Source organism: Formica exsecta, unplaced genomic scaffold, assembly GCF_003651465.1.
Source record: "Formica exsecta isolate Colony F162 unplaced genomic scaffold, ASM365146v1 scaffold1136, whole genome shotgun sequence".
In the NCBI taxonomy this organism is placed as follows: domain Eukaryota; kingdom Metazoa; phylum Arthropoda; class Insecta; order Hymenoptera; family Formicidae; genus Formica; species Formica exsecta.
In genome coordinates this window covers 294,276-310,366 of record NW_021848476.1, presented here as the reverse complement: position 1 = coordinate 310,366, position 16,091 = coordinate 294,276, and the positions used below count along the sequence as shown (strand labels likewise).

Below are 16,091 nucleotides of genomic sequence, written 5' to 3'. Positions count from 1 at the left end.
ACTGCCAGTACTGAAAATCTATAATGTACGTGACGTAAACTATAGATTTTCAGTATCGGCAGTAAATATCGAAACGCAGCCTATATATAAGCCCAGGTATTATTAAAATTATCGCAAAACTAAATTACCGAGAATAAATGTATTGCTTGCAGGTAAACGTACAATATTATGAAAACCGAGAAATTTAATATACGAATTATCTTCGATTTTTTAAACTCATATATTTTAGATATTTTAAATCTTTTTACATACTCAACATTTACCGCTCTTTTCTCTGAAATACGCCGACAAGTATATGGCAATACAATCCGCGGATAATTTACCTCTTATAACGTATTTTGCACAGTATATTCCTTTGTCCTTTTTCCGCGTTTTCTCTTTACGCTATAAAATAGTTATGTGAGATGTAAATGTAGAAATAACACTGTAGAAGAAGCGGTGAGAGAGAGAAAATCAGACAGTAACTACGTAAAATTTTCAATCTACAGTCATGATGAACAAATATCTAGATATGATGCGATTTGAAAATGGAAGTATCAATGACGCCTAGCGACACCTAGTATTTGGTTAGGTGTATTCTTGTGCTTACATTCCCTAGAATTATCTCTAATGTTTGAAAAAAGGCGTTGCTTGGAGAAAACGAAAAGTCTCAGTGAAATATAAGAAAAACGAACAGATGATTTAGGACATCTTAAGATTGTGCTTAAGACGGTCTTAAATATAAGAACTGACTATGAATACCGGCCTTAATGTTGAATATTTCATTGGGATCGAGCTTCTTGTATATTATATTTTATCGCTTAAATAATCTTATCAAGTATTCTGAATATTTCCGTTATTATAAAAACCGTAGAGACATCATATAAAATACATATACGAAGCCTATTATGCGATGAAAGGAGAGTAAGAGGGGTAAAATTGCCCAGAATGACATATAATACACTCCGTCTATATATTTTGTACGTCTATGACAAAAACATTTTTTTAAATAAATAAATACCTTCAATCTAATTACGGTTATTTTTGGCACAAAATGATTTTTGTAATAGATATTTTCTCAGATAATTCCATATCGATATTTCCTCTCAAGTCCATCCGTATCACAGATTATGCATTGAATAAGATTGAAATTTAACCAAACCAGAAAAAAGAACCTTTAGCTCCTTTTGTTCTGATTTTTTAGTCAAATTCCAATTTTTAATCTTCACTCTTCAATACGTGGTCTGATACGCGCGCTTCTTGGGAGAGAACTGACCAACTGACAAAAGAATTAATTAAGGCTGCGGTCGAGAAGACGCTAGAGATGCTTCGAACCATTGCATTAACCAATCAGAATAAAGAAATCTTTACTCTTTGTGTCCTGATTGGTCGATCAAACGCTTCGAAGCATTTCTAGCGTCTTCTCGACCGCAGCCTAAATAACCTAGTCGATAAAAAAGGTACGCGACTTTGTCGATCTAGTGACTTTATCGGGAACGACAGCGCGACTGTGAGGATCGCCCAAAATCGCGGGAAACGCGTCCTGCTCCTGGGAGCTCCGCGAGGTTTGCTCGAAATTTGTTATTATTACAATAATTGGGACGTACGAGAGGACGGAAATTAGGATCGCATGGTGGTTCTTGCGGTACAGAAACTGACGTCCGTTCCCCGGACGAGGCAAACTCGATCGTTCGTTAAAGAGAGAGTAACTCTCAACGCTCCAAGGCGGCCGCTGATGCCAGCGGTAGTGGAAATTATTTTCAACGTGTGAGACTCTGCTGCTGGCATTTCATGACTCTCGTGGTCGATCGTCGTTAGAGAAGTCGATGTACTTCCATGATTCGTAACATTCAGACTATAAGAATTTGAAAATGCTATATTGATAATATAGTTATGAATACCATTAGCCAAGTCGAGGCCAACAAGGCGTCCACACTAGCCGAGTCTGGCGAGAATGTTGGAGCTTCGAGCGAGAATGTGTGTAACGGTCGAGAAGACTCGCACGATAATTACAATGGCAGTCCGCCTAGCAGAAGCCGTTATGGTAGAATGATAAAATCCAAGCCTTCCACGAATAATGTTGCCAACTCTTTACAGGTATGCGCTGTATATTTTATGCTCTACAAACTCGATAAGGCATTTGTATAAATGCTGTCGTCGATTTTCTTGATGATTATATATTCTTGTATCAAAAAATCTAAGCTACATATACAAGTGTAAAACATGTGTTAAATACATAATTTAATATTTGTACTCTTACCGATATCCATATATTTTCCGAATTTAAAAAGTTTTTTTTATAGATATTAAATAATTTTTTTATTCTTAAAAATAATTATATTGCTTTTTTTGAATTTGAAGCTTTATGTAATCACGCTATAATGTAATATTTATTACTCTTGTGTGATTTTACAGAATATGAAGATTTCTAAGACACGTAGACAACAGAATTCTATGAATTCCATGAATAATAGTAGCGACAGTATAGATGAGATTAATATACCTAACACCATAGATGAAGCCAATGACTCTTCTACTGTTTCGAGTAGTACGGAAGAGGATCCATCTTCAAAAGTACCGAGTCCTACTATCGAATGCCAATGGGTAGTAGGACAGTTAGCATGGGCCAGAGTTGGCAATTTTCCATTTTGGCCTTGCGTTGTAACACTTGATCCAGTTTCAATGATATATCACAAGTTGAAAGGTATATTTCATTAATCACTGAATTGTAACACATTTAGAAAAAAATGACATTTCATATATAAATTTTGAATTTTATAATCTAAATATTATATCATTTATTATATCATTTATTATAGATATATTTTTAGAAAGAAAATTTATTGATAGGCATATAAATGATTGAAGAACTCTTTTTCATTATTTCTCTTTCGGCATAGTTACACCCAAGTCAAATATCATGATGGTACATGTTCAATACTTTGGAGACAAAGGACGTCATAGCTGGGTTTCGGCAAATTGTATGATGCAATTTACGAATCTTGCTGACTTTATAAAACTATCAGACTCATTGCCAGCAGAAACAAAGAAAAAGGATGCTAGATACGTTGCTGCTTTTGTAGTGAAACCGGGAATAAAATCAAAATGGGAAAATGCTGTTGATGAAGCTATGCAAGTGCAACCAATGACAATTGAAGAAAGAGCTGAAGCTTTTGCACCAAAAATTAAAATTTCAAGGTCTAAAGATGCAAAGTCATCTATTGTCGATGAAAAAAATAAAAACAATAAGAGAAAATATTCGACTGATGATCAGAATGGGCCTGATATCAAACGCGCCAAGCAGGATAATGTAATATTAAAAATTGTTTACATACGTAATATAAATTTGATCTTGTTTTTGCTGCATATAAAAGACCGCATTTTTGCTTTTATAGGTATATAATGCAGAAAAGTCGGAAGTATCAAAATTGCGTAAATCGGAAGTGTCGAAATCAAAAAATTCGCGGATCGTAAACGGTAAAATTGATTTGAAACTGAATTCGGACTCTTTACCCTCATCTCCTTCAAGCCATAAAAGTTCTCACGACAGTACCAACACAAAAATCGACAAAAGTGAAGAAGACGAAGATGGTATATTTGAAGTCTATTACGAACGAAATAGAGATTTGCTGGAGGATGAATATCCAAACGCATCAGAACTCGATATTAAAAAATATTTGCGAAAGACTTGGGATAGTATGGATGCAACTTTTCGAAAAAAGTACCGATCGTACATGACACGTGATAGTTCGCATTCGAAAGAAAGTACACCAGATCATGAAGACCTCGAGACATCAATTGAGACTGACATAAGTACGAGGGAAAGTAAAAAGAGAAGTAAGCTTGACAAAGAAGAGAGTTCTGTTTTAGAAACTAAACGTGGTAGACCATATAATCTCTTTAAAGGTATGAAGCAAGAGAAAGTTTGTCAGATTTGCGAGAAGACAGGCAAATTAACGAGATGTAAAGGACCTTGTTATTCTTATTTTCATTTGTCCTGTGTGAAACCTGGCGAATCTAGTCCAGAGCACTCTGTTGACGAGAATACATCGGACGATAGAATACTTGACGATTTAAATATAATTAAGAAAAGTATTAATAGTGAACACGAAAATAATGGTAATTATAATAATTAATAAAATGCAATATATATTTAATTATATTAGTCAAAAAAATTTTTTTCATAGCTTTTACACTAATAAAATAAGAAAAGACGAATAATTTTTTTTGATAAGTCTAATATATCATCATGCCATACATTTAATAATATTAATTTAATAATAAAATAATTTAATTTTTTATATCAATAACATTAATTTAATTCAGGTAAAAACGACGAGCAAGAAGATGAAACATTCAAGTGTATCGATTGTCTGTCTGGTGTAGCACCCGCTTGTTTCATATGCAATGAGAGAGAAGGAGACAGAATAAGGTGCATTGTAGCAGCTTGTGGGAAGCATTATCATTCCAAATGTTTGAACACGTGGCCTCAAGTAAAATTTTACATATTACTATATTTTATATTATATTATCTTAAATATATATCGTTTTTCTGATAATTTTTTTTTAACGATGACGATAAACGTTTGCATTTTACTTAGTCGCATTGGCAAGGAGGACGTTTGACGTGTCCATATCATGTGTGTCACACATGCAGTTCCGATAATCCTCAGGACAATCATTCGCGTGCCCCGAACGAAAAGATCGCGAGATGCGTTCGTTGCCCTTCGTCTTATCACGCTTCTACGTTGTGTCTACCTGCTGGTTCAGTGATTCTCACAGGCAGTCAAATTGTATGTCCAAAGCATTACAAAGCACAGTACCCTCCGTTGAATGCAGCGTGGTGCTTCCTGTGTACGCGAGGCGGAAGCCTCATTTGTTGCGACACATGTCCGACTTCTTTTCATGTGGAATGTCTTGGTAACTTTTCACAAATTGAAATCTCTCAAATTTATTTAGTTAATATCAAATACAATATGCAATAATAAATTATTCTTGTATCGGAATAAACTTAGGTATAAATGCGCCTGACGGTGAGTTTATCTGTGAAGATTGTGAGACAGGGAGACTACCCTTGTATGGAGAAGTTGTCTGGGTGAAACTCGGTAACTATCGATGGTGGCCATCACGTATATGTTATCCGCAGGAAATTCCTGAAAATGTAGAGGCTATACCTCATAATCCCGGTAAATTTTGCGTAATGTTTTTGGGGTCTAATGATTATTATTGGGTGCATAGGTAAATAGAAATATTTTTTCTTACACACAAAATGTATCTACATTAATTTAATAAATATCCATATTTTTCTAATTTGATAATCTCTTTCAGGGGCCGAGCTTTTTTATATCAAGATGGTGACGCAAATATAAAACTACCTATGGGGAAAAAGACTGTAATGGATGATACATATCGAATAGCTCTACAAGAAGCCAATAAAATACATCAGCAATTAAAAGCAGAGCGATCCATGACTAAGGAACCAAAAGGATTGAAACCGCCTCCATATGTAAAATTAAAAGTACGATTTATACCAGATTTTATATATACATTTTTTTTTATTTAATGGTTTATTATTTAAAATTTGAAGATTTTGATAACAAAAGCGGAAAATGATATATGTGTATACAATTTATTATTATTGTCATAATCTGATAAGAGACTGCAGTGAGGTGGTGGAAGTCTTAATGAAAATAGGTGTATGACAGGTCAATAAACCAGTGGGTAACGTCAAACCGGCCGAAGTCGAGAGCATCGTGGCGTGCGAGTGCGACCCTAATTGGGATAATCCTTGCGCACCGGGTACAGATTGTTTGAATCGCATATTGTTGGTGGAATGCAGTTCTGGAATCTGCCCAGCTGGAAACAAATGCATGAACCAATCATTCGTGCGACGACAATATCCGGCAATGGAGCCATTTCACACCATGGGCCGCGGATGGGGTCTGAAAACTTTGGAGGATATCAAAGCAGGACAATTTGTCATCGAGTACGTGGGAGAAGTTATAGATGAAGCCGAGTATAAACGGAGATTGCACCAGAAGAAAGAACTGAAGAATGAGAATTTCTACTTTCTAACGATCGATAATAATCGAACGATCGACGCGGAACCGAAGGGAAATCTCAGTCGATTTATGAGTGAGTATATACGCCGTGTTGCGAAACCATAATCTGTATATTTCGAAAGTAATTATGTTATTATTTACAGATCATTCCTGCGCGCCGAACTGTGAAACGCAAAAGTGGACGGTGAACGGAGATACACGTATCGGTCTGTTTGCTCTGCGCGACATAGAGTCCGGTGAAGAGCTGACGTTCAATTACAATTTAGCATCCGACGGAGAAACGCGGAAAGTGTGTCTTTGCGGTGCACCGAATTGTAGCGGCTTTATCGGTTTGAAGGCGCAAAAACAACAGTTGTCTACGGTACAATCGGCTGTGCAATCGAAGTCGGTTATACAAACGAAAAAAGTCGATAAATCGAAACGATACAAAAGGTATATGTTATTGTACACTTTATCCTTATCGTCTTATCGTGGTTCTTATCATATAATGTGTTACGAATTTCATTGACTGTATTTTAGATCAAGAAAGTTTATGTGTTGGCGATGTGGACAAGAAATATCGGATTTGAGCAATTCTATAGTCTGCTCGCAAAGAACTTGTAATAAAAAATATCACACAACATGCATCGTAATTGATGATGCGGAATTGAAATTTAGTTGCCCTTGGCACCATTGCGTAGAATGCGGACGTCGAACGTCGGCGCACTGTTCCTTCTGCAGCACTGCCTTCTGTCAAGGTAATCAGAAAATGATGTTAACGCATATTTACAATATACACAGACTGTCCTAAAACTAGCAGATGTCTTTTCATTGCAGATTTCTTGAGCAATCCGAAATCAATTTTTCCTCAATGAAAATGTCGAGACATCTAAATTTAGTGACTTAGTTTAAATAATTAGCTTATAGAAAAGAAAACGACACGAGCAATTTTTTAATGAATTTTTAATGAATTTCACTTTAACAACATTTTAATTTCAAGCTTGATTGATGCTCTATAATATATATTAAAAATTAGCAAAATATGCAATAAGTGATAATCTCATTCGACGGATATTTTTGCTGAAGAAAAACGATTTCTCAAATTGGTCAAAAAAGATATTGGTTAAAAGGACATTTTATTTATACATAATATACTTGTATGCATTGCAAAAACTGATATTAATATTAATATGTATCATTATTGCTTGTGTTTTTAGTTCATCTTGATGGTAATTTATTTGAACGAGACAACGAGAAGGGTGGTGTCGTATGTAAGGTACACGAAAACGCGGATGTACAGAAACCTATCGAGGACGAGAAAGAATATTCAGATAATGATAACGAGACAGATAAAGAATACTTATCGACGAGTTCCGATAGTCCGATCGTAATGGAAAAAATAACGACGCGTGAACCATCACCAAGAGTTTCTATTGTAGAGGTGAGATGAAACCTTGCTCCCTATTTGTGTCATTAGTAAAAATCACTGTAATAGATGAATAATTTCGCAAATCTTATTTGCATATCAATACAGCTTCGCATAGAGATACTTTGTGCGTTTGCGATGCAATTAGCGTTTTGTATCCTTAATTTATACATCTCTGTATTATTTGCGCACAATTGAATTGACTGCATATTACTTTGGTGGTGGTAGAGCATGAGAGAGAAAAATTTATGTGTCGAAGAATTTATCCAAGATCAGTGATAGAATCCCTGAAATTGAAGTGTTTTGATAGAGGCTAGATAAGAATAAACAAGTGAATGCGTTTGTAATTTGCCAAAGGAACCACAATATTGTTTACTCCGTTATGAAAATTTGCGTTATTTTATGCTAAATATGATATTTGCACAAAAATATGGATCTAAATTATAATTTGAACATAAAAGTCATAATTGATATGTAAAGAATACATAAATAACGAGGGATAAGGTATTCTTTTATACAATCATTTTAATTACATTATGCAATATATCAAAATTTTTACTCGCGGCTATTCTATACATACATAAGAAAAGCAACAATTATTGTTATAATGTTGTAACATAATGAAAGTTATGCTGTAAAATTGGAAGGTAGCACATATGTTTTGAAAAAACAAAGAGAAACAGAAGAAATACCTGAATTCTTTTATTTTTAATTATTTTTCATTGTCCCCATCATCCCTACTCCTTCAAATTGGCAATATAGTGTGACATTTGATCAAAAAAAATTAATTTTTTTTTGTACTTGCGAATGAGAATGTATTTTTACTGTATACTATAGATATGGATTTCTTACAAATGGTAGTAGTTGTAAGTAAATGTAAATGTATATATATATATATATAGTGTTGCAATTTTAACAGCATATTTAATTGAATCACGCAGAATTAAAAGTTTTTTCGCAATCTATATCTTGTTTTTTAGTATAAAAAAAGAAAAAATAATGACTTTTAATGGATTAAAAAAATATTGACGATCGTTTGAATGACTGCCATGTTTGCCACTGACAGATCGATCATCGCGGATCTCGTCAACTCTATATCGTAGAAAATGTTGGTCGTTCGCCTTTTTGCTAAGCTCTACTAGTCGCGCGTGCGCGATGTTTTATAAATTTCCTTTTTTTTTTCTACGACAAGCATAGAGACTTACGATCGACTTTTGAGATTCACGTAATTCATAAATACTTTCAGTGCCTTTCAACCCATTACACGATATTTTTTGCCAACAGCTGACACGCTTAACGACGTGAGAGTTTCAACGAAGAGAAAATTCTATTTTACACTTAAAAAACGGATAGTTAATGAGCAGTAAACCGTGATATATTGTATATATCTAGTTAATATTTATATATTTTTCATTCCACTTTTTTATATTTATGCATTTAATAAGAAATAAGTTTATTTATTATATTTTTCTTTTTGCTTAAGACATGGTGAGTAATAGTATTTAATTTTTAAAAAGTATTTTGATTACGCGGATCTTAATGTATTGATTTCATATGCATCCAGATACTATATCCAATCGCGAATATTAATCAAATGATAATTCTTAAATGTTTTTTTCTTTTTTACTTTATTTGTAATATATATAGAACACTGTTTTAATTTAAATAATTTTTATTATGTATTAAGCAAAAATATTTTAGAAAACCAGTTTTTATTTCTAATTCAAATTTAATAATTTGAGTGATTGTTTCTTATGAGTTGACAATTTAAAATTATATTATGATATACCTCCTTTAAAAAAAAAAGAGAAAGAGAGAAGATGATTATTTAACTGAGACACTTTTGTGTGTCCAATACAAATATACTTTTTTCTCTATCATCTATTATTAAAAAATATATATCTTTTTTAATTTGTGTTTTTATTCAAATATCTATTTCCAAAATACTATCGCATTCTTTGCAAAGATCATTTTAAACAATAATGTGCCTCGCAGGTTCATCTAAGCAGTGAAGAGAGCGAAGAATCTCAGAAGGAGGAGGAAGAGAGCAATCTCGAGACTAATTTTATGTCATATGATAAAAGGACAATGAAGAAGAAAACATCTTACAAATCGCAACGGGAAGAAAATCAAGCAAAGGAGTTAAGTAATCTTACATCTAGTCAATTGGAAGCTATAATTGGTGGTAGTTTGCGTGAATAAGAATTTTCTGTCATTCTCAATGATACTTTATTATTCATATAATAAAAATTCATGCTCTCTCGCTCTCTAATATATGTTATCATATATATAATATGTATTATTTTACATATAATATGTTATAATATTATGTGTTTAATATATAATTATATGCACACACATAACTATATATAATTATATAAAATATTAAAAACTGTGGGTAAAGAATCATAGTAACATAATCTATTACATAATATAATCTCGAAAACAATTAGAAAAATATTTGATAATTGTAGTTTTTTTTTTTATATTGCAAATATGCTATGTATAGTTATGTTATAAAATTTTACACAATAACTAGTGCCTTAATGAGAGAGAGAAAGGAAAAGTAAGCAAACTTTTCCAACCCAATCATGTTTATCATTTTCTATTGACTCTTTAGATTTGCAATAACTATCTCCACTGCCTCACATTTTATAAAATGTTTCATCTTTGTGGGATAAATTAATGATGAGATGTTTATGTGGGAAAAAGAGAACGATAATTATTTTGTAATAAGTAGTTTACACAAGCGAAAAAAAAAAACACATGATCGATCTTTATATAATATTTGACTTTTAATTCTCCAGATGACAAAATGCATTTAATTCATTGACATAGCATTATATATAAAATAAGTTCTGCATTCTTAGGTTTCGTAAATGTGTAGAAACAACAGATACGAACGCAAAAAGTAGATTATTATACCAGAATCGCGAAACTTTATAATTTTTAAGAAATTGTACAGATACATGACTAATTATAATACTTATTAATTATTTATCATGAAAAAACTTCGAATTAACTTGGTGAAAGAACATTTTGAGAAAATCGATATGTTGAATCATAAATTTTTAAGATTTGTATATATGTGTACGCCAAGAAATTATTTATGTATACATATATATGTAATTATAATATGTATCACGCTTCCATATAAACAGAATAAGCAGTACATAAACATTATAGGATTCTCTATATTATTCTCACAATGGAAATAAAGCATCCTGCTTAACCATATCTTCTGTGTTGCAATCATTATAGTAAGATATTAAAAGAGCCAATCTGCTTAATCATTAAAAACTATATGATTATTATCGTAATTTGATGTGAATTACGTAATAATATGTACATATTATTATAAAGATTATTTATAATTTTCTTGTGAAAATATCAACATTATTATTTATAAAACGGAAAACCGAAAAATTATTGCACTTTGACTAAAAACTATTTTCATATGTAAAATGTGTTGTATATAATTGTAAGCTTATTCATTTAAAGTTATTATATAGCAATATTACGTATTGATGCTAATATTATATAGAGTTATAAAATATTAAAATATAATAAATTGATTTAATAGATATTTTGTTTTTATGCTGCTAGATTTGAAATGATAATATATATAGCTCTGTCTGTTCTTCTCGCTGAAATTCTTTAAGTAGTGATTACATGGAGTATACTCTCAATAAGGCTTTATTTTTTTTTTATACACAAATATAGAGTATTAAATATATAATCATTTTCATACTTTTTTTATGACAAACTGTTAATAAATAAAAGAGTAGATAAAGAGAGTAATCCTAAGGTAGTATTTTGTAATTTTTCTAAATTAATCATAATTAATTTTTCAAAATAAAGTATAATTATAATAAATAATACTAATTTCTGTTAATGTGACAGTTCTATATAAGAAATGTTAGATTGTACATTATTTGTGCTATAGTTTTTCTCTAACTTGCACAGTTAGTTTATTAATGTATTAATAATTAGAATATATGTATAGCTTCTTAAATTACGGAGCGTTCTGTATATCTATGTGTATGTACGTGTGTTTGTGTGTGTGTGTGTGCGCGCGTGTGTGTCAAATGTAATACAAATACAGATATTAAACCCTTTGCTCACCACCATAGTTTTGGTATAGCTTTGGACTTTCTTGTATAGAGGAAGTGGTACTTCTCGGACTTGGTAAATTCGCTTCTGAATTCGAAGCAGTCGATATAGTTTCTTCCAAAGATGTCATATTCTTTCGTAATACTGGTGCGACGAAATTTTGACCCGTCGAAAGATCCCTTTTCGGTACTTGTGTCTAATAGAATTGATCAACGTTTAAATATTTTAAATAATTAATATGCTCCTAAAAAAGGGGGATTCACTAAAATTTTCAATTTTTTTTTTTTGTTGTTTTTGTTTTCTACCTAGTTTATAGTTTTTTAAATCATTTTCATATGTATAGATTGTAAAGTATATTATGTAAAATTTGAACTTCAAGATTTATATATAAATCTAGAAAAAGTTTTTTTTTTTTTTTTTACATTGATTGCTCAACAATTCGTATGACGAAATGTTCAACAGAGTCCTCCCATAAAACTATTTCGAGCTACATAATATTAATAATTTAATACTTTTAATATTTTAGGTATATCTTAATATCTATCTATAATACCTTAGGTTTCGATAACGGCAACGCAGCACCAGTTACCAGGCCCAAAATGGTCGCACAGAGACCGCTGAGTTGCACTGCGGCTAATGGGGACAGACCTCTTCGCACCAGACCTAAGGCCAAAAGAGCAGCTTGCGCTAAAACTGGCGCAGCTCCTGCAGCACCAACTGCCGCTCCAGCCAGTTGGCCACCACCAATGCTTGGTCCATAAGCAAAGCATAAATTATGCCTGTCCACCTATCCATCAAAAGATATTTTTATTTAAAAAAATATATATATCTAAAACATCAAAGAATGATCAGGTTGCAAGGTGCCAAGTCAAACATACCAAGTGTTTAACTACAAGATAGAGTAGACCAAAGGGAGTGATTAACGGACACGCCAGGCTATAGACAGTTGTCATAGTAAAGACCAAGAGTAACCATGCGTAATGAGCTCCCAGTGGAAACTCCCATAGAACTGCTTTTCTAACATGTATCCTTTCCGCTCGACTGCGAGCTGTACAGAGTCTGAAGGTATATAGCGCGAGTTCCGGAAATCTAACCAATTCTAATCCACTCCCGATCAAGGCGGCGGTTATAACATAATTTACAAAAAGTGCTCCCTACAAATTTTATATTCTTAATACAGATTTGTGTGAAATTAAATATTTTAGAGAAACAAAAAATTCTACTTATTAAAATATTTATATTTTTCATTTATAAGAATGTGGACACACACACACACACACACTTTTATCTCTCACCTGATCTGGCAAAAATACACATTCCCATTTTGCCGTGTTATTTCGCTCCTTTAAAGTCCATTCTAGGAACGCTTCCGCGCTGGTTAATCCTAGACTAGGTAATATAAGCACCATCAGTAGCAAGAGTAACAATGTTTTTCTCATAATGGTACGATTTAAACTGCTCCTAGTCCAATGTCTTACGAGTGATTCGCACCTCGCAACTAATGCAGGCATTAAGGCAGCTACACTGATTAAGAGTACAGTAGGCAGAAAGGATGAAACCACTGTGCTCAAATTCATAATCTCTCCGGTAATCGGTAATTTATTGAGACTTGTTACTATGACCTAAAATTGAAAAAGCAACATATATATATATATATATATATATATCATATATTTTCTTTCTAAAAATTTTTATCAATGTTGAAATAAAGCTAAGAGAGAATTAATTAAAGATTAAAACATTATGTTGTTTATTAGTATCAAAATATTTTATATATCTTTCAGTTTCTTTATTATGTATGTCTTTCTTTTTAATTTGTATAATTTTTATTATAAAATGTGCTCTTGCTGAAAAAAATTGACTTACAGCTGGTGTAGTAAGGAAAAACAATATTAACCCCAAAGCGAAATTTATTAATACAGCATTTAGATACCAGCACGGCCTGGGGATACTTAGATTTTCCCAAAATATATCTGATGGCATCGGAGCATAATCTACGATCCATTTTATATTCGGCGAGGACCTCAACTGTTTGCGCATAGTTTTAGTTGCACCGGGTGTTCCTGTTGATTATATTTATCGTATTATAATTTTCTTAATTTAATTATAAAATAAAAAACACGTTATTAAATGAAATACCTAAAGTTATAAAAGCTACTCCAAGAGGTTTACTAAGTGCTACCTTCTTCTCTTCTTCGACCAATGCTGTTAATCGTATTTCTTCATTAGTGTAAAATTCTTGAGCATCCACTTGCTGCAAATACAATATAATTCAAACTTTCAATAGTGTTAAAAATAATAATATGCGCGATATGTGTCTGTGTGTGTATTTACGAATATACAATAAAATAATTGACTTTATATTTTATATATTTATAATTTTATTGATACACTTACCTTTTTGCAGCAAGTTCCAAGAACTTGACCACATGGATAAGGATACATTTTCAAAGGTTCTCTCTTCTTAGCATAACTCTCGCAATATAAGCGCGCCTGTTCCACGCAATCTCTTTCTGCATCCAATTTTGAAAGACGCTGTATATCGTGAGCTAATGTAATGTCCTCCACTGTTAAAGTGGGAAATGCTTCTCTGGAAGGATTGTCAATTTAAAGAATGTCCGCGTGACATTTACATCAAAGTTATTTGTATGCAAATATATATATATATATATACACACATACTTGAAATATTCTGTAAGATTTTCAACAGTGCATTGATGTTTTGGTATATCTGTAATCAATAATGTTCTTGCTGCAAATTCTCCAGTAGGTCTGGTATCTCGTACCATATGATAAAATACAAATGTCATAGTGTGTCATGTTTATTATAAAGAACAAAACATTTTATATAACAGGTAATAAATGAGTTTGAAATAATAATTACTGTAATACCTGCTTCAAACAACGTCTCATAACAAATCCACCAACTGGTAAATAAGATAAGAGCAATATCGTGTGGACCCAAATCCAATTAGACGAGGGATCTAGATTTGATAATGTTGTATGACTAAATGTTGTACTGTTTCCTGGTTGCATAGTTCCATGAAAGTTTATGGGCAAAGCTATACACAACGATACAATAAGCATCATAATGATTAATATGATTAAGCAACGCTCAAACAAAATATACAATAACCCATCAGGGCCTGCACGTTGTAATAATTCATTGTCGCTGCAAATGTAAAAGAATATTATAAATTATGTTATAGAGATATATTCTGAAACATAACCGCTACATAAATAAAAACATTTTATATATGTTGAGAGTACTAACGTAATCTTAAAAGCAGTAACGATCCATGAGAAAAATCCTCTATCCAATTGAGAGAGTTGAGAATTGATAGATGCTTCTATACACAAAGGATCAGTGTCTCTATTTTCATTAACACCATAGAACAGCTCCATCCATCTGTTATCAGACTTATGTAATAATGCAAGGCGTCCATAATTCCAAGCCTTTTTACGTAATAAGCCAAATAAAGTAACTAAAAGCTTAAATAACAAGATATTATGTTAAATATCAGTATATGTCATATATTAAAATACATATTAGTATCTTTTATTCATGCAAGTCATTAACTAATTATCATTTGACAATATATATTTCAAGTAATCAAGCAAAATCTTACGACAAATCCTATTATATTCAACAACAAGTTCTCAGGTATTCCTGCGTACACATCTGTGATTATTGTTCTATTGTTTCGAGGAAACGGAATGCATGTATCTCGGGACGGAGTATCATGTCCAGATATGTTGTTATAACTATATCAAACGATATACATATATTGCGATATTTCTAACAAAGAGTAATGTAATGTAATATGATTGGAAATATATTGAATTCCACTGGAATACGACACAATTACTTTATAATCTTATTTACATGTGCTAAAAGAGATTGTTCGAATACTATTAGTCTCAAACAAAGCACGTGTATATGTACATCATTTACACATATGTGCGCACAGATTGTATGCTTCGATAAACAAATATATTATACAGATGGAAGTATGTTATGCTGACATTTTGAAAAAAAGTATGACAAAATCTATTGTCGCATTACTTTTACGTATCCCAAAATTATTTACTCGAACGAGACAAGAAATTGTTGAAATGTACATAACAAAACGAGATCGCGTCGATTGCGATACAAAGTGAAAGATAACGAACGCGATAAGAGAACAGGTAATCTCTGGAAATGTTGCGTAATTAAATGATGCAAAAAGAAAACGCGCGCGATTATGACGTTACTAATTCTGCTACTTACTTTTCTGGGTAGTAATCCATGGTCAATCGAGACGTGCGAGAATCAGTATGTCGTTAAACAAATACGAAGAAGCATGTTAGCGAACGTATGTCAATTTGACACATCGTATGTTGGGTCATACTAGGTGCTGTCAGTAGACACAAGTGCTCATTCTCCCCGCGAAAGTAACCTAACCTAACCTAACCTAACCCTAAATCTGGTGTGCGTTCAAAAATCTTACTCGTAAGGTAGAGTACATTTAATTGACCAACCAAAAAAAAAA

General features: G+C 32.3%; 2 protein-coding genes across 3 annotated transcripts; one reads left to right on the top strand and one right to left on the bottom strand.

The window, feature by feature from the left end:
* Nucleotides 1-1,494: 1,494 nt before the first annotated feature.
* LOC115237255 (histone-lysine N-methyltransferase NSD2) lies at nt 1,495-10,681 on the top strand. Of its 2 annotated transcripts, none has more exons than XM_029810202.1 (13): nt 1,495-2,076; nt 2,395-2,683; nt 2,880-3,289; nt 3,375-4,098; nt 4,306-4,472; nt 4,581-4,899; nt 4,995-5,217; nt 5,308-5,497; nt 5,685-6,114; nt 6,185-6,473; nt 6,561-6,778; nt 7,238-7,461; nt 9,442-10,681. In XM_029810202.1, the coding sequence occupies exons 1-13, from the start codon at nt 1,873-1,875 to the stop codon at nt 9,646-9,648; spliced, it is 3,894 nt and encodes a 1,297-aa protein (XP_029666062.1). In that variant the 5' UTR covers nt 1,495-1,872; the 3' UTR covers nt 9,649-10,681. The 2 variants fall into 2 exon arrangements, with proteins under 2 accessions (XP_029666062.1, XP_029666068.1); XM_029810208.1 differs by lacking the exon at nt 9,442-10,681 and adding an exon at nt 7,555-8,137.
* A 543-nt stretch (nt 10,682-11,224) lies between these two features.
* Nucleotides 11,225-16,072, bottom strand: LOC115237290 (CSC1-like protein 2). Its single transcript, XM_029810231.1, has 12 exons — nt 15,830-16,072; nt 15,189-15,324; nt 14,834-15,051; nt 14,452-14,731; nt 14,242-14,345; nt 13,957-14,149; nt 13,699-13,813; nt 13,426-13,622; nt 12,855-13,181; nt 12,438-12,713; nt 12,113-12,346; nt 11,225-11,755 (listed from the first exon to the last, which is right to left on the bottom strand). Exons 1-12 carry the CDS (start codon nt 15,847-15,849, stop codon nt 11,555-11,557), a joined length of 2,301 nt encoding a protein of 766 aa, XP_029666091.1. The 5' UTR covers nt 15,850-16,072; the 3' UTR covers nt 11,225-11,554.
* Nucleotides 16,073-16,091: the final 19 nt, after the last annotated feature.